The sequence below is a fragment of the Pholis gunnellus genome, assembly GCF_910591455.1.
Source record: "Pholis gunnellus genome assembly, chromosome: 10".
Classification (NCBI taxonomy): Eukaryota; Metazoa; Chordata; class Actinopteri; order Perciformes; family Pholidae; genus Pholis; species Pholis gunnellus.
The window spans coordinates 23,507,162-23,530,801 of NC_136537.1; the positions used below are offsets into that span (position 1 = coordinate 23,507,162).

The window sequence follows — 23,640 nt, forward strand, 5'->3', positions numbered from 1 at the left end:
GTGAAGCCTGTTCGTTATCCGACACCGTGCAGAGAGAACACGATGAATAAACATAAACAAACGTAAGGCATAAATAGCTGAGCTGCATTTGATTGTTAATGTGAAAGGAATGAAGTCGCTACAGCCCTAATTACAGTTTGTTTACATCACTAATATATCTTCATAGATAGAAGAAGCCGGTCTGTATTTCCAGTTATTCTGATAAGTCAAACTCTTTAAATACCTGTGCTTTATGTAGTCAAATGTCCTCCCTGGTCTCTAGAACATGTGCGGAGGAGTCATGAGATCCACTGAGATGTAACGTGGAGGGAGTGACGGATGATGTAAACGTGGTTAATCATAACGGCCATTAGTCAAAGTCCTGAAAAGTCACATGATGCCCGAGAACCACCAACCCTTCAAAAGATAAAAGGCCACAGAAAGGTTTGCGCATGGAGATAAACACATAAATCACTGGTTATTTCTAATGTCACTGAAGGCAACATGACATGAAACAAGCTCTCTGTTTTTGTTTTTTATTTAATAAGCTGGTTCATAAATTATCGCACATAAAAGATTCTTTTTCAATAGTTACAAAGTGGATAGCAACTTCAGTTAGCGCCTGGGGGGAAAAATAAAACAAAACGTAAAGTAGTTGACAGTATACGGAGAGTTTGATCTGGACCACACGGCGGAGGAGAGCGGAGGAGAGCCAATAGGAGGGGTTCAAACATCCAGCCACTGTCGCATCATATTCCCGCTACGCGGACACACGGTGGTCGTCTGCGCTCAGACTATAGCAGCGAACAAAACGGTGACATGCGTTTCGTATTTCATGCCGGAAAAACAACAGAAGGAACGCTCGTTCCTGTTCTCCAGTGTATTACAAAACAAAATTAAACTGAGGGAGGTGAGGAGGGGAATAAATTATAAAAGAATAACAAATAAAAACAAAAAAAGACAGCACTAGCTACATGTGAGGCTCACGAAAACAAATCGAACTAAAGACGTGTTGAGGCGGCATCTTCTTGGCTCGACTTTCCCCTTTTATCCTCAGGAGCGAAGCGTTTGACGAGAAGCTAAACGGGGGGGGGGGGGGGCCCAAATCCTCCATTTATTTATTCTTTTCTACATCTATCACCCTCCTCCCCTTTCCAACGGTCACATCCCGACTGACCGGTGAACGGGGGGCGGATCTGTTAAATGAGACTGTTGGGGAGGACCGGGAGCTAACCCGCCTCGCTAAAACTGGTCTGAAGGAGCGATGGGTGTTCCATCGTTTCTAACGCTAGTTTTTTTGCCCTCTACGAGGCCGGAATCCCAAAATCTTTGCTCTGGTTTTGAGGATTCTAGCGGCCACAGTTTCTTCTCTGCGTGTGACGGGAGCCGAACTAGGACATCTGCTGCTGAATGTGCTCCAGGAATTCACTGTAGGAGAAAGCCGACTCGGACCGATCCTCGATCATATGCTGGAAGAAAGTAGCTTTAGACGAAGCATCGTCCCTGAGGGAGACAGAGGAGAGACGGGGGGGGGGTTAGAGGGACATGTGGCACTTTGTTTGTAACTTTCTATATTTTGACACTTTTAATAAAATGTTGATTTAAATCAGGAGGAAAAGCACAAACTGACCAGAAATTTAAAGCCAATACTTTCTGCTCCATTCATTTTTCAAGCGACTGTGCCAAATATTCACCGTTTCCATCGCTGCTAATGTGAAGATTCGATGCTTTTCTTTGTGATTTATGACGGTAAACTGAACATCTTTGGGGTTTTTTAGACCGTTTGTCGGATAAAACGAGACATCTGAACACAGAACTTGGGCTGCAGGAAATAATAAAAGGGCTTTTGTCACTTTTTTCTTTCATTTTATTGGCAAAATAACTAGACAATCCGTGGATTTAAATGATAAAATCCTAAAAAGAGCTTTAAAAACACCACAAAACTGATAATAAGGCCTTTTAGGTTCACACTCAAGGCTTCTACATATTACTGTTATTTTATTCATTACTGTTATTGGAGGCAAACTTCTTGTTTCCGTTAGAATGTAACTATCTCATGAAATCTCATCCAGCTCATCACATGTATTTCTCATCTGTCAGAGTGATGCAAACATCCTCCGTCTTGTTGCACTGACATCAGCCCTCACAACAACAACAACAACAACAACAACAACAACAACATGTGGTGCCACAGAGGAGCGAGAGAGGAAACTCCCTCTGGAAGACCTGACCACCGCTGTCAATCAATGACCTCACTGCTCACTATGTTCGTTTGTTTGACCTCAGAGCGATGGCTGCCGGGAGGATGATTCCAGCTAAACACAACTGGTCACACCCAGTTTCTGTCGAGAGCAAACTGCTGGAAATGTTTCAGAACGCTGACAACGACGACGTCGTCCACGCCGCCGTCAGCTGTTTCTCTCTGACAGATCGACTCAGGGACTCGCTGAAGTCCGGCTGAAACTGCTTCATGGTTTCATGCAGATTCATCGGTCGGGGATTCATGCTGGCAAAGCACATGAACTATAAACTGCAACGTCTCCAGTTCGATTCCAGCAAAGAGCCTCAAGATAAAAACTCCTGTTGACTATTTGTGATGAATAGTTGAACTAAAATAGAACAGAAATAAGGAAACATGTGAGAGTTCCCCAGAGCAAGAAAGTACCGTCTTTAAAATAGCTTGTTTTGTTTGACAAATCGTCCCAACTCAAATATTCAATTTGCACTCATTTAAAAAGAGAGAAAAGATGAAATGACTTTAACCAATAATTGATTTTCTTGTATTTATTGACTAATCATTTCAGCACCAGTCTCCAGCCTAACGAATGATTGATGCTGGACGCATCCGTGAGGGGTCTCATGTTCGAGCACATTTGAGATTTTCTAACTAGTTGAACGCAGAAGGGCTGAAACGACGCTGTAGACGCCGGTTGTTCGCTACATTGCCCCCTACGGCTGTGGAGAATACCAGCTTACCGCCGGGAGAAACCTTCATCGGGGTGGAACAGATCCAAAGCCAGCTCATGTCACAGGCTTAAAGCCTTACTGCCCAAGAGACGCCAGCACAGGAGGATCATGACCTCTGACCTCAATATATATTTAGTGTAAAACATTTTGAGTGGAGCGAAGAACAACGCGAGGATTGTTCGGCTGCTTCAGAGCTCTAAAAACAAACAACCTGAAGGTGCTTCATATTTCCTCATCTCAGCCCTTCACTCAGAAGACACAACTTTTAAAACGGTCGTCCTTTCAGCTGAATATCTTCTATATTACCACAAACCACTTTGTGATCTGAGGCCGGACACTCCAAATGTTTGGCAGCTGGTACCGTTGGTGGGAAGAGGAAGTGAGACTCATTTTTTTTGCTTTTGCGGTAATTTAAAACGTAAAAATAAAGTAAACAAAAAGAAGAAGAAAAGGCCTCTCAGACTGTCTGAAAATCCAGCATCTGGATGTGAGAAGATGTGCGAGCAGAAGTCAGATGTTGATCCAGATGTGCGGCGGCGCTTACTTGAGGACGTGTATCGTGGAGCCGAACGCTCGGTTGTCCTGCAGCCAGTCGAGGAACGCTCGCACTCTCTCAGACAGAGTCGTCTCCAGCTCAGGAATGTGACTCTGGGATCCAGAGAGAGAGAGAGAGAGAGAAAAAGAGGCGGAACACAAAAACATCAGCTGCATTGTTTTCGCGGCTGCGCGTCTCAGATTAGAAACAGATAACTCACGCGGTCGTCTCGGCTACACAACAGGGGCGAACAGGAATATGCCTGTGGTTTAACACGCGGGGCTCGTGGATGGCCAAACAAATACAACAAGCAGCATAAACAAGTGCTGAGGGTTGCCGTTTGGTTCTGGATGTCACCATCGCGCCCACGGCGCGGTGATGACAGAGCTTTCTAGTTAGCTGCACGGTTAAAACTAAAAAGCTACGACAGCAAATGTGTTGTGCTGCACGAGTTGTTTTCTTTTCAACAACACGGAGAGAAACGTTGTTATTGTGGAGCAAATCTGTGACTCATGTTCAGGGGAAATGTGTGCAACGCTGCGTTGCATCACTCGTGCAGAAACTGGGCGGCGGCGTGCAAAACAATCCCACCGTTTCTCTCATCATAGTTATTCTTTGACATGTTCGGAGGCGGGGGGAAATCTCCTGGGTATAAAATAAAAGCATCATCTGTAACCCACGCTTTGAAATGACGGCTGCCTGTACACAGTTTAAGAGTCTCACTGACCATGTTGGCGGGTATTGAAGCGAAGCTCGGGCAGCCCAGAGCATCTCGGATGAACAGGTCGTCGCAGCTTTTGCCGATCCACAAATAAAACACCTGCGGACAGAAACAGAGAATCAGTGAAGAGCGTCTCATCGTCCTGACACACACACACACACAGATTAAATCCCCTGAAAAAGTTAAATGTTAAACACGGAAGGAAATACACGCAGGACGAATCGCTCACAGTAAGACGTTGACTGTGAATTAATTAATAAGCCTTTGAGAAGCTGAGAATACGACTGGATGAATGAGACTTGGATTATACAACACAAGTTGCATGAGAGTTTGTAAACGGATGTTTTATAATAGCTTAGCTGTCGTTAAACGTGGCCTCCATTTACTTAAATCCATCAGGATGTGACGGCATGAGAGGATTGAAGGTACCACGCGGAGAGTAACTGATATACAAACGGTCGTTTTGTGGTTTCCCTTCAACATGAAGTGATGTTTTTTATGCACCAATGTTCAAATGATTAAGTTTAGTCTCTGCATGTATCTTTTTGTCAGGGTTTAAATCAGATGATATAGCGCTGCTGCTGCTGCTGTTAACTTTTCACGATGACATAATAAAACGTCCATAAAGGGCCGAGCCATCACTTAACCTTTAAGGCCAAAATAACATCGCACTTGTCTTTTATTTTCCCTGAAATGATTCCAGAGGTTTACAACTATCTAGACTTCTGAAAGGAAACGAGACAAGTCGACAAGAGGAGCAATAACAACAGTGAGGAGAAATAAACATCTTGAAGAGCTTCAGAGAGCGTTAATGAATAAATACTGAAGGCTCACGTTGCCACAGTCCATGAGGAAAGCTCCGTCTCTGCTCACTCGGTCAGCAGACAGGTGGAGCAGATGAGGCTGAGGAACCACGGTGTCGTTCAGACGGAGCGCCCCCTGCAGGCGAGACGCACACAGTGCAATGGATTAGTTAGAGGACACTCAAAAGTTCACACTCACAGCTCCAAAAGGCACTAAGATATAATAATTTAAGTACATCTGTAAGTAAGTTTTAAATGTATCTAAATAATAAGGAATCCCCACTAATTATTTCAGGGCTTCACTCCCACACGTTGGATCGCTAAAGTGACTCGTCAGCTCTGGTCCGAGTCCTACCTGGTCAGACATGTTGTCCAGCCGGTACAGGTCAGGATGAAACATCCGCATCAGCTGCTGCAGCGGCTGCGTCTTGAACTCGCACATGGCGAAGACCCGCTCGTCCAGCCGCGTGCTGGTGCCCGTCCGCAAGGCTTTCTGGAAAGAAATGCATATCTTTTTAAGTGAGCGTGTTAATCCTCGTTTCATTTATTTAGATTTTTCCCATTTCCTGTTTTCAAGCCCGATGTGGCTTCATAGTCACTTCATAGTCTGAAGCTGCCTCAGTTACTGATACTGCAGGTTATAATCTGCTAAAGACAGAGTTTTGATGAGACTGCTTAAAGGGATAGTTCAGATGTTTAGAAGTGGGGTTGCACGAGGCACTCAGTCGGTGTATTAACTACATTAAAAAAGGACTCTACTGCTGTAGACGTATTTCAGACACATTAGTTTGAGTGTACGCTGTATTTAGAATATTTACCGACAGCCCTTTTTTCCGACGTGGAACAGAAGACGTTGTCTTCATCTATGCTCTCTGCAAAGTCACAAGACTCCTTTGACAAAAACAGTAATTGTAGCTCACAGAATACAGGAGTTTCTGGTCTAGTGCTGCCTCGAACGGTTAGTGTTTTTGTGTCATTTTGTGACTTTGGACTAAACCTTTAAAACACTAAAGACAGAAGGTTAAATTACTGTTTTTGTCAAAGGAGAATGTGGCTTTGAAGAGAGCACAAACGAACACAAAGGCTTCTGTTCCCCTTCGTAAAGGGCTGTCGGACGAAAGGTAAAGTGTTGAAAGTATTCTAAATATAGAGTTCACTTCAACGGATTCCTTTAGTTGTCTTAAATACGTCCAAAGCACTCTATTGCTGGTTCTCCAAACTCCATCTACAGTAGCAATACACCGACTACGGAGGAGCACCTCATACTACCACACTTCAAAACATCACTACTATCCTTTTAAGAACCTACAAATACCATCTGAATATCTTTACATTGTAATGAAGGTGGATTTAACGGTGACAGTGAACGGTGGTTAAACAGTGGGAACTGTGTTTACGATGTTCAGAGTGTACACTGTAGTCAGACCTTTAGGAGTGTTGGTCTCAGATGATGCAGAGTGTGAGAATGAGTCTGTAAGTGGACACACCCTGGATGTATGAATGAACAAGTCCTGGGTGGATGAATACAGTCATTGAACATATTGGAAGACCGTATGACTGTAAACTGTGTGTGTGTGTGTGTCTCTAGAAGGAGGGTAGTGATGATGTAAAAGCAGGTCATACTTTAGGATGTGTAACCCTGACGTGGAGGTGGATGATTGGGTGTTAACGTGGAATGCGTGACAGTTTCACATGTGCGTCTACAGCCTGTAATAAACCAATGGCGACGAGCGTTTTATTGTGCAGACAGACGCACCTGTTTGAGCAGAGAGAGGATGTAAATGGGGAAGAGGCGCATGGAGGCCGGGAGGACGAAGCCGGTCTGCTGCAGGTTGGACACGTTGCTCTTGTAGGCGTTCACCAGATCCACCACCGCATTCGTCAGAGCGTCGCGAGCGTCTGACAGGCTGGACGTTATCGACCGGTCGATGGCTGAAACGCACGAGTGAGACACGTTAGTGCAGTTCTGATGCCTGCAGCTCATGTTGAGGACATGTTCTTAAGCAAAGACAAATGTTCTACTCTACTGATTCTCTATCGTTTCCATTTCTCCCTGTAATGTTTGTTAACACATTGAGATGTCTTGAGAGGTCAGGAGCTTTGGAGGAGAGGGTGCAGGAAATGAAGACAGTAAAACGTTGTTTTTCAACATAAATGTATAAATCGTGTTTTCCATCTTCTCAGAACTTAACTTAATTGTTCTGTCTGTCTTCTTGGTAACATAACTTAAGCTCTGTTCCTCTGTGTACACCTCAGTGCTTTCAATTATGCCAACTAATGCTTCCTTGCGTCCTCTCTCCTCATCCTCAGTGGGAGGAGCTAAGACACGAGGAAGAGGCACGAGTGAGGGAAGCAAGGAGACAACTTGAAAAATGAAAAGCACTCATTGTCTGTTTGCTACATACGGCACGATATCAGCTGATATGGTTCAGCCGGGCAGCAACCACCGTACTGCCCTGCTGACTGTGGGTTTTGTAGTCTTTTACTGGATGATTTGTAGTCCTATGCGACAGACTCACCCATGTCGGCGAGCAGACACGTGATGGCCTGAACGTCAGCTCCGGCGTACACGTCGCTCAGCTGGTTGACCACCGGCAGACACAGAGTATGGACCCGGATTCTCCTTTTTCCTACAGCGACAGACGGATGAATCATCAGATACAGAAATAATATTTGTATTTATCATCATCAACAGCACAACAAGCTGCTGCTGCTGGAGCAGGTGAAGCTTTAAAAGGTCTTACTAAAAAGTATTGAGTCAGTATTTAGTAGTAAACAGTGACCCACACAGAGCTCACACATAAGTCCCAATAAATGACTGTGATGACTTTTCAGGCACAGCTCGGGATTTTCACTATTCACCACGGCACTACATACAGGAACATTTCCGTCTGGCGCCTTTTCACACATGGTAATGCCAGAATAGACGGGGCAGGGGGCGGTCCAGATGGCGGTAATGCAACACTTACTGATGCCAACCGTCATAAAACCCAACAGAAGAAGAAGAAGATGAAGATGGGATGTAAGTGTGCACTCGGTCGCTGCTGTATCTGCATTCATTTCTCACATTTAACCAAATTTCAATCAAATTGGTTCAGAATTAAGAACGTTTTTGTAGATAAGTCTGCATCAATCGATGCACACATTGTATTTGTTTACTAGCAGATCTTGACAGCTACAATTCGGCACAAACGTGGCAGCAACGTTTCTATATCGATGAGGCGATTCTCTTATTGTTTTTCAGGAACATGGCGGGCGAGGAGCTGTTTTTGTCCAGTGTCAATGTTCTTCTAATGTATTTAATATTCAACAAGTCATCAGCGGAGTCTTTTGATTGGTTCTCTCGCTCCACGTGAAAGCGTCTTTTGGCATTTTCCCTGAAATGCTATGACGTCTTGGAGGTGGGAAATTTGGCGGTACAGATTCCCTTGAATATCGATCTCTCGTCCCATTCACACATCAGCCCATGCAGGAAATACTCCCCAACAGTTCAGGGATAGACTGCATGCGTGAATGTGTGGGTGTGTGTGTGTGTGTGAGAGAGAGTTTGTGCACCTTTACTGGAGGTGTAGAGCAGAGCAGCCTGGAAGCAGGCCAGAGACGAGTCTGCCAGAGAGTCTTCGATCGACATCTGGACAGCGAAGGCAGAGTCCGGGTTCACGTTGGCCAGGGACAGCAGGTCGGTGGAGCGCACAAAGAAGTTACCGTGGAATGTGTGGATGGATAAACCTGAGGGCGGTGTGGAGAAAGACACTTGTAGAGAAGACACTTGAAAACAGAGCGTCTGCGTGCGTCTGACTCCGCGGAGCCGGTTTACCTTTAGTGCATCGTATTCTCATCACCGCCTCGAAGCCGATCTTCCTGCTGAGGTAGCGCTCCAGATCTTTCTGGAACTTCTCCAGCTTAGCCGGGTTGTGGATGTAATGGAAGGAGGGGTAGTAAAAGATGCTGCCTGCCGAATACTTGGAGATACACGCTGAAGAAGAGGAGAGGTGAAGTATTAACGTAATACTCATTGTGAGCGTGATAGAAACTAATAATCTGCGGTGAATCTGTCCCAGACAAACGGCCCCTTTGAGGCTAAAGAGGGGCGACATTAGAAGTTGAAATGTTGACGAGTGTTCTTACAGAGCGAAGCGAGGTCCGTGTACTGGGAGCTGAGCAGGAACAGATCCACCGCAATCTGTTGCCCCGAGCAGTCCAGGGCCAGTTTCTTATAGAAGTCCGTGGCTGGGCCGAGGTGCTGCACTCCCTGGAGAACAAAGACACGACCGATTACAACAAGAAACGCTCTCGTTCTGTCGCCTGCTCTGTAGAGGAAGAAATCACCACCAAAGCCTCCCGTTCTATCAGACACACTTTTGTCCACTGAATGATTTATTATATGTATTATATGGAGATTATATTTTAGGAAACTAACATAAAATCCCTTTTCCTGAGAAAGAAAGCACATCTGTTCTTAGTTCACTATTGCTGTAACTTCTTGGCAGTTCATTCAGATCAGACACAGATGATGACGATCAATAAATCACGACGGGAACACAGATTGTAGCTCAGCGTGATCCTCAATGAGCGATCCATCTCCAAACTGAGATGGTGACGCTGTGGCTGGTAATTAAAGTGAGTTGTGGCAGGAATATAAATTGAACACAGCAGCACTGAGAATGCCAGGAGGACGAGTATGAATCCACACAGTAAGGGGGGGGGGGGGGGGGGGTCGTCTTCTTGCTATATTTCATCGGTCACATAGTTTGGTTTAGGCTTCATAAATCACGGGGAACGCAGCGCCACCACTATTTAGAGGTCTCGTTTCATAAAAACACATCAACAGAATCTTAAACTTTAAGATCCGCACATGAAAAAAGAAAAGAGAAGTCCTCACAAACCCATAGCCGCCGTCTCTTTCGTACCTTAGTGCTCGAGCGCTGGTTGGGGTCTTCCCTCGACGTCAGCGACCCGGCCCCCAGCGTCGGCAGCTGGGTCTGAAACACGCTGACGCGGCCCCCGGTGGGCGACATGAGCTTGAAGGCGGCTTGCAACGCCGGGCCGAGCGCGCTGTGGGTCTCCTTGCTCTCGCTGAACATGCCCGGCAGAGACGTCAGCAGGTCCTTCACCAGCTGGAGGAAGAAGTACAATAGAGAGAGAGAGAGAGAGCGAGAGAGAGAGAGAGGAAATAATGAGACAACGGGAAGAGAAGACTGTTGTTGGAGCTATTTATGTGCACAAAAGAAGTGAAGTCTGAACCTCTTTGCTTTCCTTCAGGTTCACCATCAGACTGTCATGAGACGGTATGAAGATGTCTGAAAAAAACAAAACAGACAAGATTCATAGTGATTTTTTAATACGACATTAAGCATTACATTAACGCAAATCAGTTTTTTAACATTATTTCAAAGACTTGGAAAGCGTCTTGCTTCAAATTTGTAAATTCATCTTTTATATTAAATATATTTGGGCTAATGTAGGTACAAATATATTCCCGAGCCAGAGGAGAGGAGATAACATTTCAAGATCACAAAAATCAAGATTAAAGTCGTACATTTACGACAACAAAACTCAAATTCCCTGAGACTGTGAACACTTCAGGTGCTGTAAAAACACACCGTACATCTCTAAACTGATACAGTAGGAATGCTTGATTTCGAGCGTGCATGAAGTCGTAGATATCGTTAAATCAGAAGCATCGATCGTTATCAGGATGTATTGTTTCTCTCCAGCAACCAAAACATCAAAGAGTAAAGACATTCCCCTCACAATGTAGTGGTGCTTTCTCTGTCATTTATATTGGTAAATATAGTTTTTATTTAACCAACAATGGCCCTACTGTGCTAACATACATCCAAATTATCTTTAAAATGAAATCTAAGAAGAAAAAAAAAGACTTTCATACTAAAATAAAGATCAGATTTAAAAATGTGCATCACTGAAATGTTGACTCTCGTTACACTTGACTACTGGTCTTACAAACCTTGTTTATTCAATAATAAATAGTTATTTAATAATGCTGTATTTTAGACTAAACTATTAGAGGTTAAAAACAGAGCGTGCAGACGCACCGTCTATGTCCGACACCACCAGCATCTGCGGCTGGGACAGTCCCTCCTGGAGGTTGTAGAAGTGGATGGTGTTGTCGAAGGTGAGGAAGCCCACCCTGGTGCGAGTATCCCCCGGCAGCCTGAAGCACAGAACGTGCGGTTAACAATTCAAATGTCTCGTGTTTTACTGCTATCATTAAGCAAACTAAGGACACGAAGCGGCCACATTTATGTGCATTGTATCATCGACGGCACTCACTTGTCCAGGTTGTCCATAAGTGATTCACAGAAGTACTTAAGGTAACCTGCTTCCACGGCATTGTGAGACACGTCGAGAACAAACAGGTAGGCCGCTGGCTGAGGGGGCCGCAGCTGAACACACAAGAACCACACCATTAGCGGGGATGAGACGGGTTTATTGTTACACGTCTTATTTAGAGTTCGTCTCTTTTAAACGAAAGCAGAAACACCTCTGCCTCCAGATGTTGTCGCACAGAGACAAGACTGCCCTCTAGTGGACAAACAATCACATCACATGAACATTCACAACTAAAGAGCTGCAGGAAGCATCGGGAAAGAAGAGACGTCTCACAGAGTTTCCTCTACATGTAAGCAGCTTCATCTAACCTCTTTAGAAACTAACGTTATATCATTCCAGTGCACTTCACACCTCACACAGTAACGTGACAAATAAACAATATGTGGGAGCTCCATCTTGACACAAAGACGGTTGGTATTACACACGTTTTCTTCTTCCTGGAGGCGGGCCTTAGTATGCGCAAGGGCCAACGGATACCGACAGATTCCCTCAAAGAGATATTAAAGTTACACATTATTGGGATAAGATTTCCTAAAAGAAACGTCATAAATGTGCGTTTGGTGATTTATTATGTTGTGAATCTCTCTATTTCTGTGCACAAGTTTAGAGTTTAGACCTCAAGAGGTCTTCTGGTGCCGGCAGACACATCGATACCTCTCGGTTAAAGTATGTATTTGTTGGAAAAGGACCGTTGGCTCACCATGTAGTCTGAGGAGGCGATGAACTCCACGGTGGCGTTTTGGACCTCTGGTCTCTTATGGGGCTCGCCATACGACCGGCTGACCGGATTGTACATAAACTCATCTGGAACTGAAGGAGAAGAAAGAAAAGAGAGAGAGAGAGAGGAGGTTTGACACAGAACAATTACACGACTGGGCACAGTAACGACTTCCTCATGGCTGCACTCGTACCGTCATTGACCCGATAGCAGAGGTTGCACTTCCACCTGCGCTGGTCGAGGAAGGTGACAAACGGGTTGATGTAGGTGCGACAGGAGCGACAGCGCACGATCGTGTTGGACGTGATCACCGGCAGCTGCTGCAGAGCGAGAGAGGAGTAAATAAAGAGTGAATACTGGGAAAGTACACGCGTCTTGTGAGCTGAACATGTTACATTTTGTGCTTCTTTTCAACTGAAGCCTCAATCGTGACCTTTCCTAAACATTCCTCGACTGAAGAGGAGCTTTGTTTCTGTGGAATCTTTAGAACTGTCGTCTTTGTTTGCCTCTTCTGTTTCCATGAATGTCTTCTCAAGGACTTTTCCTTCTCATGTGGCAGCGTTTTCTCCTCCTCAGAACGGGCCATTTATTGCACACCGAGCAGAGTGAGGTCGTCTAGCACAGGTTATGAAGTGCTAGTAAGCAAAGCGCATTTTGTTTTGGAGCTAAAGCAAATAGCATATTCACAGACATTTCTACTTTTCATAAATAATCAGCGGTTGCAGGATTTAGAGGTGAACCAATGTCTGTTTTTATAATTCAAAACACAAATGATCACAGCGTGAAGGGAGTGTGAAACCTGCATCGTCTACTCTGAACGCAGCAGCAGCTGCTGTTGCAGAGTGTGAACGTTTACTTCAGCTGCTGCCAAAAGAGACGCAGAAGTCCACAGGAGACTGAGGATGCTCTCGGCCAGCTTCAGGGCTGTTAATCTGCTTTACTGTCTGAATGTAAATCGAGGCTAAAAGCACATTTTATCCAGCGAGTCTCTTGTAAATGGACTTAAAATACATTTGACACACTCACAACTTTTGCTGCTCGAGTGAACAACGTTTCCAGCCACAACTTGTGTCTCACGTCCCTGTTCTCCGTCACTTCATGCCCTCAGACAGCACATCGACTAACACCCCTATAAATACACTCACCTATCTTCCTGCACCTCCTCATCCTCCTCCTCCTCCTCCTCCTCCTGCCTGTCCCGCTGTCACCGCAGCTGCTCGTCTCAAAGGGCTACAACAGGCTACTAACCGCTCCAGTAGTCACAAGAGGTTGTTAGCAACCGACTTTAAGACCTAACTGAGCATTTGATGTTGAAAATCAGTTAATTATTATGTATTACATGTCGATTTATCTTTAGACGTTTAGTTTAAATTAACGGTGAAAAGTGAAAGTTTAGTAGAATGTGTGTAGATGACAAAAAATAAACAGTTGGACTGTAAACACAGGGTTGTGCGTTGTTCATGTTATATACATTTATAGGTTTTTACAGTTTTCTTAGTTAAATACCATTTAAGTAATAATGGAGGGCGAGTAGGAGTCCCTCCTTCAGGGTAAAATGCTTTTCTGCACAAAATAAAACTCCAGCTGTTTGTTTAGAAAACCGTGTAAACCATGTGGTGAACATCATACACGGGATACTCCGGTGTTTATTGAGTTGTTTGGGGGGCTCAGACATCAGATCATACCTGTAAGTCTCTGAAGGGGTGGAGGAGGAGGCCCAGAGGGAGCCTGGCCTTGTTGAGTAGAGCCTGGGTCTGAGGGATGCTGGTCAGGGTGCACCTGAAGGACCTGAAGAGAAAACACGTCAGATAACAAACACACAGATTAGATGATCACAGAGTGAGAGTCTCAGATATGAAATACCAATAGTTAGAGCCCCTTCACTTCACTTACTGAGGACAACAGTTGACCTTCTTGAGGTCGGGGCTGAGGTTGGGTTCCGGGGCTCCGAGGGGCCTCGGGGGCAGCAGGTTCCTCTCCTGCACCAGGTTGACCGGCCTCAGGGCCTCCACCTCCAGCTCCGGCACCCCGCTCAGCCCCCCCAGGGCCGCAGACAGCTGGGACATGTTTGGGAATGGCTGCAGAGGAGTGAGGGAGGGAGGGAGGGAGGGAGACATAACTCAGTTAAACTCCTGTGATTAATCAGGACTGGTGAGTCAATACAGCAAGGACACAACAGCTGGTGCAAGAAGCCTAAATTGTAGCCAAACTTTAATACGTGTCGAGGCAAGTGTACAAACTTTATCATCAGAAGCTAAAAGATAAAGCTGACTTTCCATCTCTTTGACTCAAACTTAAGTCCGGCCCATGAAGGCTGTGGAGGAAACAGATGTTCACAGAAGCAACGACAGACCTCTGAATCACTTAAACATCTAGGACCTGGTCTGAAACCAGTCTGGTAAACAGAAAACACTTCTCAGCATCTATTGGACATGTGTACCTGGGAGTACTGCTGGTAGCTGGGCTGGCCGTACGGGTCGTGAGACGGGGTCGAGTCGGGGAGGGCGGCCGGTCCCTGGTGGTAGGCCGGCTGCATGCCGGGGTAACCGTAGCCAGCGTAGGGAGCGGCCTGGTTGGTCATGTGGTCGGAGGGCGGCATGGAATCTGGACAAGAGAGAGTTCCTGTTGTAACAGGATTACGACATTTTGGAGATATATTGTGTGTGTGTGTCTATTATTCAGATGTGTGATACCTGCATAGCTGCCCCCTTCCAGGTTATCGTAGCTGTTGGGCACCGGAGAGGCACTGCCAGTGCTGGAGGAGGAAGTGTCACCACCTGAGAGAGAAAGAGTGGAACACAAGAGGGAATTAAAGACTGAAGCGCTTGAGACGACCGGAGGAGTAAAGAATTGAATTAATATAAGATAAACAAGGAGCTTTGGGAATAACACGACAGAAGAAAGAACTAAAAAAAAGGCAAAAGAGCAAAAACGAAAAAGAGTTGAAAGATAAAACGGTGAGACAACAACTTTAAGTCAATAACAACGAAGGCTGGAGGGTCAAAAAGAGAATAAGAATGAAACAAGAAGAGAGAGAGAGAGAGAAACGGAAACATTAAAGGGAATGAAAAGTAGTTATTTCTCAGTTTGGCCATGAAGCGTGCTGTGTTTGGACTCCTCAGGCCTCCGACTGATGAGTGAACGAGATGAAAAGATGCACTTAAGTCTGGAACGAGCGCCGCTGAGGACGGAATCACAAGGAGAGAGCGGAGGAAGAATACGGAGGACAGAAACATGACAATAGATTACAAAGATGATGAGATGGCGACAGAACGAACACTGTGTGACGATTCTCATCTTAAATACGTGTCGCTGCCTCGTCCACAGCAGATCACACAGTCCGATTGCAAAACACCCCAACTTTCCCTTCACAGGTGATACTGGACCTCATCTTAAACTGGAGTTATAAATGTTGGTGCGACAGAATAAAACTGAATCTACGTTTAGAGTAAAACTGACGTTTAAAATTCATTCTTTCTTCGTTTTAAGCTCGTTTTCAAGTTTGGGTGCAACCGGATTTTAAGCTAAAAATGTAATCCTTGTTGGTGCAACACAGCCTAAGTTGCCTGCAGTGGACTTTCCCAAAAAAGCTTAAAAACTAAATGCAGGTATTGTAGCGCAGAATGTTATCAGACACATGCTCAGTGCTCCTCTCTGGACAACATACCGGACCAGGAGAACTAAAGCAAGTTAGATTATCGTTAAAGACGGAGCAAAAACAAGCGAGACTTGTGTAACATAACTCATAAAACGTCACACTGACTGATGGTTGGAAGCGGACATTACTGCAGCGCTGGAGCAAACATCGTGTCCTCTCGTGTTTATAGTAAAACAGCAAGAAGTTCCTTTCATCCATACTTGGCTCTCCTTAAAGGAACAAGCTGCTCCTGCAGATTAAACAAACCCAAACAGAGGGCATCTATTCAAACAAAAGTTAGGACGATATAATGTTAATGTTTAACGAGGAACACGTTTGTTTAGTGAGTATTAAACATTAACAAGAAAACTCCACAGCGTACCGTAAATGTGTGACAGAGTTGTCACTCTTTACGCACTTTCCCTCAACTTGCTTCATAGTTTTTACTTTTAGTTATCGACTTCATACATTTCCCAGATTGCCGAAGAAAACGGAGGAAAGAGGGGAGCAGGAAACAGAGGAGCAGTGACTTATCAGTGCATGTTTAAAGCTCTGTGTATGTGTGTGTGTGTGTGTGTGTGTGTGTGTGTGTGTGTGTGTGTGTGTGTGTGTGTGTCTGCTGCACCCGATCACATAAAGACAAAAACAACAAGAGGAGTCTCGTGGCTGCGCTGCATTGTGGTCTGTTGTTGTTGTTGTTCTCCCGCTCATGTCCGAATAGGGTTTTCAAGAAGGATTACAAGAGTAGAATATTTGAATGAACCCATTAATCCATGTGGGCCTAAAGGAGACACGCCAGCTCTCTGGCACACGGCTCATTGGACGGGACGCGATCCAATTATCTCTGACTAAATCGGACCAGCAGACTGCTGGATTATCTGCTGTGGAGAAGGAGGAGGAGGAGGAGGAGGACAGCTTAGCCTTCCTCCTCCTCAAAGATTCTTCCGACGCCTCTTCCTGCTGCAGCGAGCCAGGTGTCACAAGAGTAACCATTCACACCGTGTTCCCTTCATAGTCGGTTCCTCACAAGTCTCACTAATAAAACGAGCAATTTCAAGAGGATAGCTTTGGCTTTAGGACACTTTTCTCTCTATTTTAATTAAATAATCATTAGATTCAGCCTTAAGTGATGCATTTGTGTACCAACAGTTTAATTAAAATGTATGTAACCTACCAGTGTCGTTTCTTCTTTGTTCTTGATTAACTTTTTATTCTACGTTTGTAAATCAAACATTTTACATATTCTAAACTTTGTATTATTTAGTGGTACCATTAACCTAATAATATGATCATATTATATTATTATTTTACACAACTCTGCTGTCCAAATACATGAAACAATAATTACCAAAGTAAATTATTGATTAAATGATTGTTTTCCACATTTGAAGAGTAATACATAATGTAACACAAGGTTATTATTTATATGTCATTTTGAATGCCATAAAGTGATCCGTATGGAAACGTATACTTGTTATTAATATCACAATTCTGAGGTATTATCGCGGCCTCCACATATCAACAGCTGGCATTTGGTTGCAGCTGAGAACCTGAGAGAGACCGGAGAGAATTAGAGATCACCGGAGGGGAAAACAAGCTTCTCCTTTTATTAGGAGGCGCAGTGAGAGCGAGCTGTGCAGCAGAGCTCTCTCAGGGGGAGAGGCTCCATTTAAACACGCGTTACACTCTGGATGATGACACAACTCCTGAGGGAGAGTCATCAGCAGGACACCGGAGTGGTTCTCACAACACACACGTGTGTGTGTGTGTGTGTGTGTGTGTGCATGAGACAGTTTGAGCTCAGCACAATACGCTGTTCAAGTCAAAAATACTCATTTCACACAGAAAACATGAGAGATTTAAGTTCAGTCTTATTGATTGTAAGCATACGAATGCAATTGTGATGTAAAGTAATTTTAAAGCGATGTTACATGTAGACATTAACGTAAACATTTATTTTTCCCTTAAATCTATTCAGGGGAGTTTATCTATTTAACCTTCTTTAAAAAACAGAAACTGTTGAGTTTTCAGATTTCTGACAGTCCTTGAACAGGTCACGAAACCAAATCTAAGCTTGAAATAGTGATATTTTATCAAAATCCTTTTAATACACATTTCACCCCAAATCACCAGTTTGCACGAACCAGATCCTGTAAAAAAACTTTAAGTTCATCTGAGAAGCCATGAAGGATTCGGGTCACGTGACCAAACCTCTGTTAGACTTCAGCTGAGCTGTGTTTACAGGAAGCAGACAGGAGAGGTGGTACAAATGTAAACGGTGCAACATGTACACAATGTGGAGTCTCGTTTCCAATAATGGAAACACTTCAGAAGAAATGTTATGCAAATAGATTTCATTGTTGTTTCCATTTCTTTTACAAAAGAAATCAAAGAAATTTAACTTTATCGTTTTCAGCTAAATTCAGTTTTTTTCTTCTCGTTTTTATGATTTCTGGTATTAGAACTGTGTTATACGGCATAAAAGATATATAGTAACAAGATTGTGAGGTGCAGGACGGGCTTCAGATGAAATGAGTAATTAGTCTTTCAAATGTCAGAAAAATAAAGAAACATGTTTATCACAATTTCCTCAAACCTTCAAATCGCTACCTGTTCTTCCCCAGCAACAGTCCAAAACCCGAACAATAAAACGCAAATTAAGAAAAGCAGCAAATTCTCATATTTCAGAAGCTGGTAATTGGAGGAGCGCTGCAGACAGACGATCACAAAGACTGCTGAGTGAGAGACAGCGAGACAATGAAGACGAGCAGAGACTACCAGAAGGCTTTTAAAGAGCAACCGAAGCGCTAACACACTTACCTCTCACCTTTCTGAGAAACTTAATTTCAGTTTCTCGGCGCGACAGAGAGCAGAGTACACACACAGATTCAAAAGATGATGTGGGTGTGAGGAGGGGGGAGCACCGGGTGAACTGTGGGGAGGCAGCAGGAATGAGAGCGGGGAGAAATATCAGCTGCACACTGATGAAGCGCGTTGGTACGTAGAGCGGAAGAGACAGAAGAGGAGAGAGCTAGCAGTCAAACGGAGACCAACGGTAAATAATGATGGGAGTAGTTTCAAACAAAGAGCATGGCAACGTTAAGAGAGAGATGCACCGATTGATCCGCCACTGATCATATATCCAATTTACACACATGTGCATGATGGGTTTATGACACACACACACACACACACACACACACACACACACACACACACACACACACACACACACACACACACACACACACACACACACACACACACACACACACACACACACACACACACACACACACCAAAAAAAGACTTGAAATAAGATTCTTCTTCACCTAAATTCAGTGCAAAATTGCAACCGGTGCATCTCTAGTTTAGCACACAGACGAGTGGGTTCATGGGGATGGAGAAAGTGGTGATGAATGGGTTTTGGGGGAGATAAAAAGCTAAAGCAGACCTGCTTCCTCATCCTCATCCTCCTCCTCCTCCTCCTCATCATCATCATCCTCAGAGCTGGATGACGAGGGGGCTGCGGCCGGGCCTGAGGTGGCGGCAGAGGCAGAGCTAGCTCCACTATTAGCAACATATCCATACTGCATGCCTGTTGGAAGGAGGAGGGGGGGGCAGGAGAGGCACATGAGAAAACTGTCAAGACTGGGTGACCGACGGCAGACAGGGTGGGGGGGGGCTTCATTCCACCTGGTGTGTGTTAAAGTGTGCGTTGAAGCAACGAACAAACTTCATCCGTTGACTGTTGAAAGTAGCTCGTGGTTTCCCCATCTTGTCATACAAACTGACTTTAAAAGGGACAGTTCACGCCAAAATTAAACACATTTTTCCTCTTTCTTCTAGTGGAATTCCTCCAATGCGAGTTGCAGAGTGATGGAGGTATCGGCCGTAGAGACGTCTCACTCTCACACAGAAGGAAGTGTGCATTCACGCACGGACGAGAGGCTCGTAGCTAAACGAGCTCACCTAGCGTCCCTCAGCTAGCTAACGTCACAGCTGCGCTTTGAGCACCACAAGCCGAGTGTCATATAGTCCCATCATATTGGAGAGAAGGCACCCAAAACTACATAGAACTACAGGTAAGAGGACAATATGTAGTTTGGATTTTGGGGTGCACTGTCCCTTTAAGACCAGTACGGATGATCTCTGCCTAAATGCACAGGAGTCACAGACCCTCCAGACAAATAGGACGAGATATTTAGGATTTTCTGGCGATGAAAGAAGGCGAACTTGTTTTGCAGCAAGCCGGGTTGCTATCAACTCTTTCTCCAAGTCTACATGAAACCAACAACATTTTACAGGCCACCTGAGAAGTCGATACAAAAAAGGTTAAAACATACATGCACACAGAATTATGTGTGAAGCAGACATTGATTATCTCTCGGTATGTCAAACGCATGATTCAGATGTGGGACTTTAACGAATTAGACTACTGAAACAAACCACACCACTTGATTGAGCATTATTAAGCCCTTGAAATACTAGTAACAACAAAGCGTGTTTTAACACGCGCCTATAAGAGAAGTGTGTCCCTTTGTTTGACTTGCTCTTGTGTAACTTGTTGTCGGAGGGAAATAAACCTGGCACAGAGTGAACTGATTTAGGCACACAGAGAGTGAACATTCTGGAGTAATGTTGTGGTGTTTGGGCCTTAAAGCTTCAAAGACAATAGGTCTTTGCAACCCAAATTATGATTAAATGCAGGTGCAGCAGCTGCAGGAGTCCTTTGGTCTTAACCTGCTTAGCCGACAGAGGAAAAAGTCTGAGTGACAAACAACATAAACCAGCAGCTGCTGAGTTCCAACCTGAAACCCTCACATTTGTATAAACACTCGCACCTGCACATTTGAAAGTGTGTGTGTGTGTGTCTGGAAATGTACCGCACGTAATCTGCAGCACGCACAGCTGTGAATATGTAAACCATTTACACACACACACACACACACACACACACACACACACACACACACACACACACTTGCACTGTAAAGAGCAGGATTTCAAACATTTATATTTAAAGGTTCGTGGAAGAGTTCGCACCAGAAAAGACTACATTTCAGCGCTGTCATTTTTCCTCCAATGACTTTTTGTTCAAACACCAAAGTAAAGCAGGTTAGAAACATTTTGGAAGTTTTCACGTCGACGCAAATTTCAACCAAAAATACCAACGACAAGGACACCTTCTGAAACTGAAGCACTGGTGAGGAGTTCCTTCTGCAAGCAGTGAAACGAAAAACAGGAAACAGTTTCATGTTGAGCTCAACTAGAAACGTTTTTGGCGCCAACATTTCAACAGATCTTACAAAAGACTTCAATCTCATTCAAAGTATTCTTTCAAACTTTGTTTATACAGAAACATACGTACATGAAGTACACTAAGAACATACAAGAGGAAACTTTCCTTGGGTCTAAACATTGCTGCCGTTGTGTCAATAACAAAAGTTAAATGTAAATGCTCATTACCTTGGTGGTGGCCCGGCGAGGAATGGACTGAAGTGGAGGGTGTTCCTGAGGCCGGCTGGTCTGCGGCGGCACCACCGCCGTGAATGACCCCGCCGTAGGAGTCGTAGCTCAGAGCAGCCGGGTGGCTTTGGTCATAGTGTTGGTGGCCTGTGGTTCGAAGGAAGGTGCACACAAAGATGAAACGGTTGGACATTTGAAACAGGAGAATGGCGGTCTGCGTAAACAAAGCGCAAACTCCTGAATAAAGAACTACAAACAGCAGTTAAAGTACTACCAGGCCTCCTCTATTTAAGTGAGAAAACGTATAAGTCACTTTAGTTCTGCAGCTAATTTAAAAAGCTATATTAAGCGACACATACACCTGGATATACAGCTAGTATGCATGCTTCTGCAACACCAAGTGCGTTAAACTCTTCTCTTTCCAGCCACACACACTCACACACACCTGTGCTTCCTTGACCATTGACTGTCGGCGCCAGCTGACTGGGAGGAGCCACGCTGTACCCAGGCTGCACTGCTGCTGTGGAGGCTGGCCGGGTGGTGCTGTACTGATGTAGGGGTGCACCCATCTGGGTGGGCATGACTCCATGCGCGGGGGTGCTCTGGGAGGAACTCAGGGTGCCAAACTGGCTACTTCCTGGCGCAGACGGGTACGAAACGATTGGGTAGACGGGAGCTCCGGGGGCGACAGCTGGTGCAGGCACCAAACTGGGCTGCTGCTGCTGCTGCTGCTGGTGGTGGTGGTGAGATTGCTGTGCTGGGGGAGCGTGGTATGACTGCGGTCCATAGTAGGATCCTGGAGGGGCATACGGTGGTGGATGCTGCTGCACTGGCTGTTGGTTGTAGTGGGCAGTTGATGGAGGTGGTGCTGAAGAGGGGAGGGTGGCATATGGCTGAGAAGGAGGAGCAGAGCTTGGAGAAGCACTGTATGGGGCGGCTGCTACATGATGCTGAGAGAGGTGCTGCTGCTGCTGCTGCTGCTGATGGTGGTTGCTCCGGTAGTAGTTAGCACTGTGGGCACTGTTCGTGATGGGTGCTTTGTTGGGAACAGGACTGGGGTAGTTCTGTTGTTGAGGTGGGGCTCCATAGCAGCCTGTAGGTGGATGCATGGATTGGTATGTCTGTGCTGGACCTGAAGAGAGGGAGAGGGTTGTCATGTACACTTAGTTTAGTGTACATATACTACATGTACAGTAGTATATTCTCCTTACACCAAAGCTCTCAAATACAAGTACTGAACAGAGGTTATCATTAGCTGCAAACAGCTAGCTTCATTAGCAGCTGTTACTCCAGTGCACAGAGGGTTAATAGCCGGTTATCCCTGACAGCCACCATCAATAAAAACCAAATTATATCAGTGTGCTTTTAATCGACTGGTTGTTCACCAGAGCCACAATACAAAGCGTAAATAATGATATATGTATATTTATAACACTTATAATAGCTATCGTTGTACGTTAGCTTCACAAGCTAAAACACTAGCTGTGTCTATGGGGGTTTCAGGTTAGCTCTTAAACTAGCTAACGTTAACATTAGCTGAAAATCCTCAATTTCATCAGACTTTACACGTCATCTTGATTTTACATTTAATGTGATTAATATGATTACACCAGAGAACAGTTGTAACAAAAAAATAAATAATAACAGCAGCAGTGCCAGACAAAACTATCTGACATCCCAAGAGGGTTATTAGCATGCTAACGCTAAGCTAGCTGGCTAATCGCCTTCAAACCGGCCTGCGGTACCATTCTGGTATGCGCGCGCAGCTCCTCCGTTCGGTGTCGATGAGTTCTGGCTGTAGCTGACGGAGCTGTGCAGGTTTGTGAAACCCGGCGCAGAAGAAGACATCGCTCGGTCCTCCCGTCCTCCTTTATGCCCACAGATACACGGGTGTCCCAAAAAGCTGGCTTCTTCACACACAACACACCCCCCCTCCCCCTGGAATGATGCGGCAGAGAGGTTGCTGCTGGTCGGTGAAGACCCGGGCAGACTCTGGCCAGCTCCGCTAGGCTGAGAGCTGAAGCTTCCAGTCGGGATGTGGAGGATCTTTAGCGAACCCGATGGTCCATGGTCCCTTCACTCCCTCTGGTGGACGTTCTGTGCAACTACGTATAATATATATATATTTATCAATTGTATTATTTCAGAATGATAAAATAATAAAATATTTAAATATTATTTTATTTTGTTTGTATTATATAAATAATAATATTATTTATATTTATTTTAATATTTAAATATGAATAAAAAAATAATCATTTGTATTTGATAAATCTAAATTTAATTTATTTGTAATTTGTACAATGCACGTATTGTATATAGCCGTATGTATTGTAAAATATGCATTGTATATAAGTACAAATAAGACATAAAATAATTTTTTGATGTCTTATTTGTTTTATGTATTTAATTGTAAACAGTTATTTGTATCTTTCCTACCTCTGGACCTTTTTCTGT

The 23,640-nt window shown here is 44.6% G+C and overlaps 1 protein-coding gene across 2 annotated transcripts; it reads right to left on the reverse strand.

Annotated features, from left to right (window-relative positions):
- Positions 1-523: 523 nt before the first annotated feature.
- Positions 524-23,127, reverse strand: sec24b (SEC24 homolog B, COPII coat complex component). 2 transcript variants are annotated; one of them, XM_079167605.1, is made up of 24 exons: positions 22,929-23,127; positions 21,629-22,315; positions 21,184-21,330; positions 19,169-19,312; positions 14,771-14,854; positions 14,518-14,681; positions 13,971-14,155; positions 13,763-13,865; positions 12,271-12,397; positions 12,060-12,169; positions 11,300-11,412; positions 11,062-11,180; positions 10,250-10,305; positions 9,916-10,122; positions 9,134-9,257; positions 8,823-8,981; positions 8,561-8,734; positions 7,525-7,635; positions 6,762-6,937; positions 5,361-5,498; positions 5,037-5,141; positions 4,209-4,301; positions 3,491-3,594; positions 524-1,482 (listed from the first exon to the last, which is right to left on the reverse strand). In XM_079167605.1, the coding sequence occupies exons 1-24, from the start codon at positions 23,029-23,031 to the stop codon at positions 1,371-1,373; spliced, it is 3,645 nt and encodes a 1,214-aa protein (XP_079023731.1). In that variant the 5' UTR covers positions 23,032-23,127; the 3' UTR covers positions 524-1,370. The 2 variants fall into 2 exon arrangements, with proteins under 2 accessions (XP_079023731.1, XP_079023732.1); XM_079167606.1 differs by lacking the exon at positions 19,169-19,312.
- Between the last annotated feature and the right edge of the window lie 513 nt (positions 23,128-23,640).

What these genes read in the sequence shown, in the direction of transcription:
- sec24b (XM_079167605.1), bottom strand. Translation starts at nt 23,031, where the DNA reads ATGTCTTCTTCTGCGCCGGGTTTCACAAACCTGCACAGCTCCGTCAGC. An exon ending in ACCCCTTCAGAGACTTACAG is followed by an intron (nt 12,398 to 13,762) that starts GTATGATCTGAT and finishes CTCGCTCTGCAG; the next exon opens with CAGCTGCCGGTGATCACGTC. An exon ending in GGTGGTGTCGGACATAGACG is followed by an intron (nt 10,306 to 11,061) that starts GTGCGTCTGCAC and finishes TGTTTTTTTCAG; the next exon opens with ACATCTTCATACCGTCTCAT.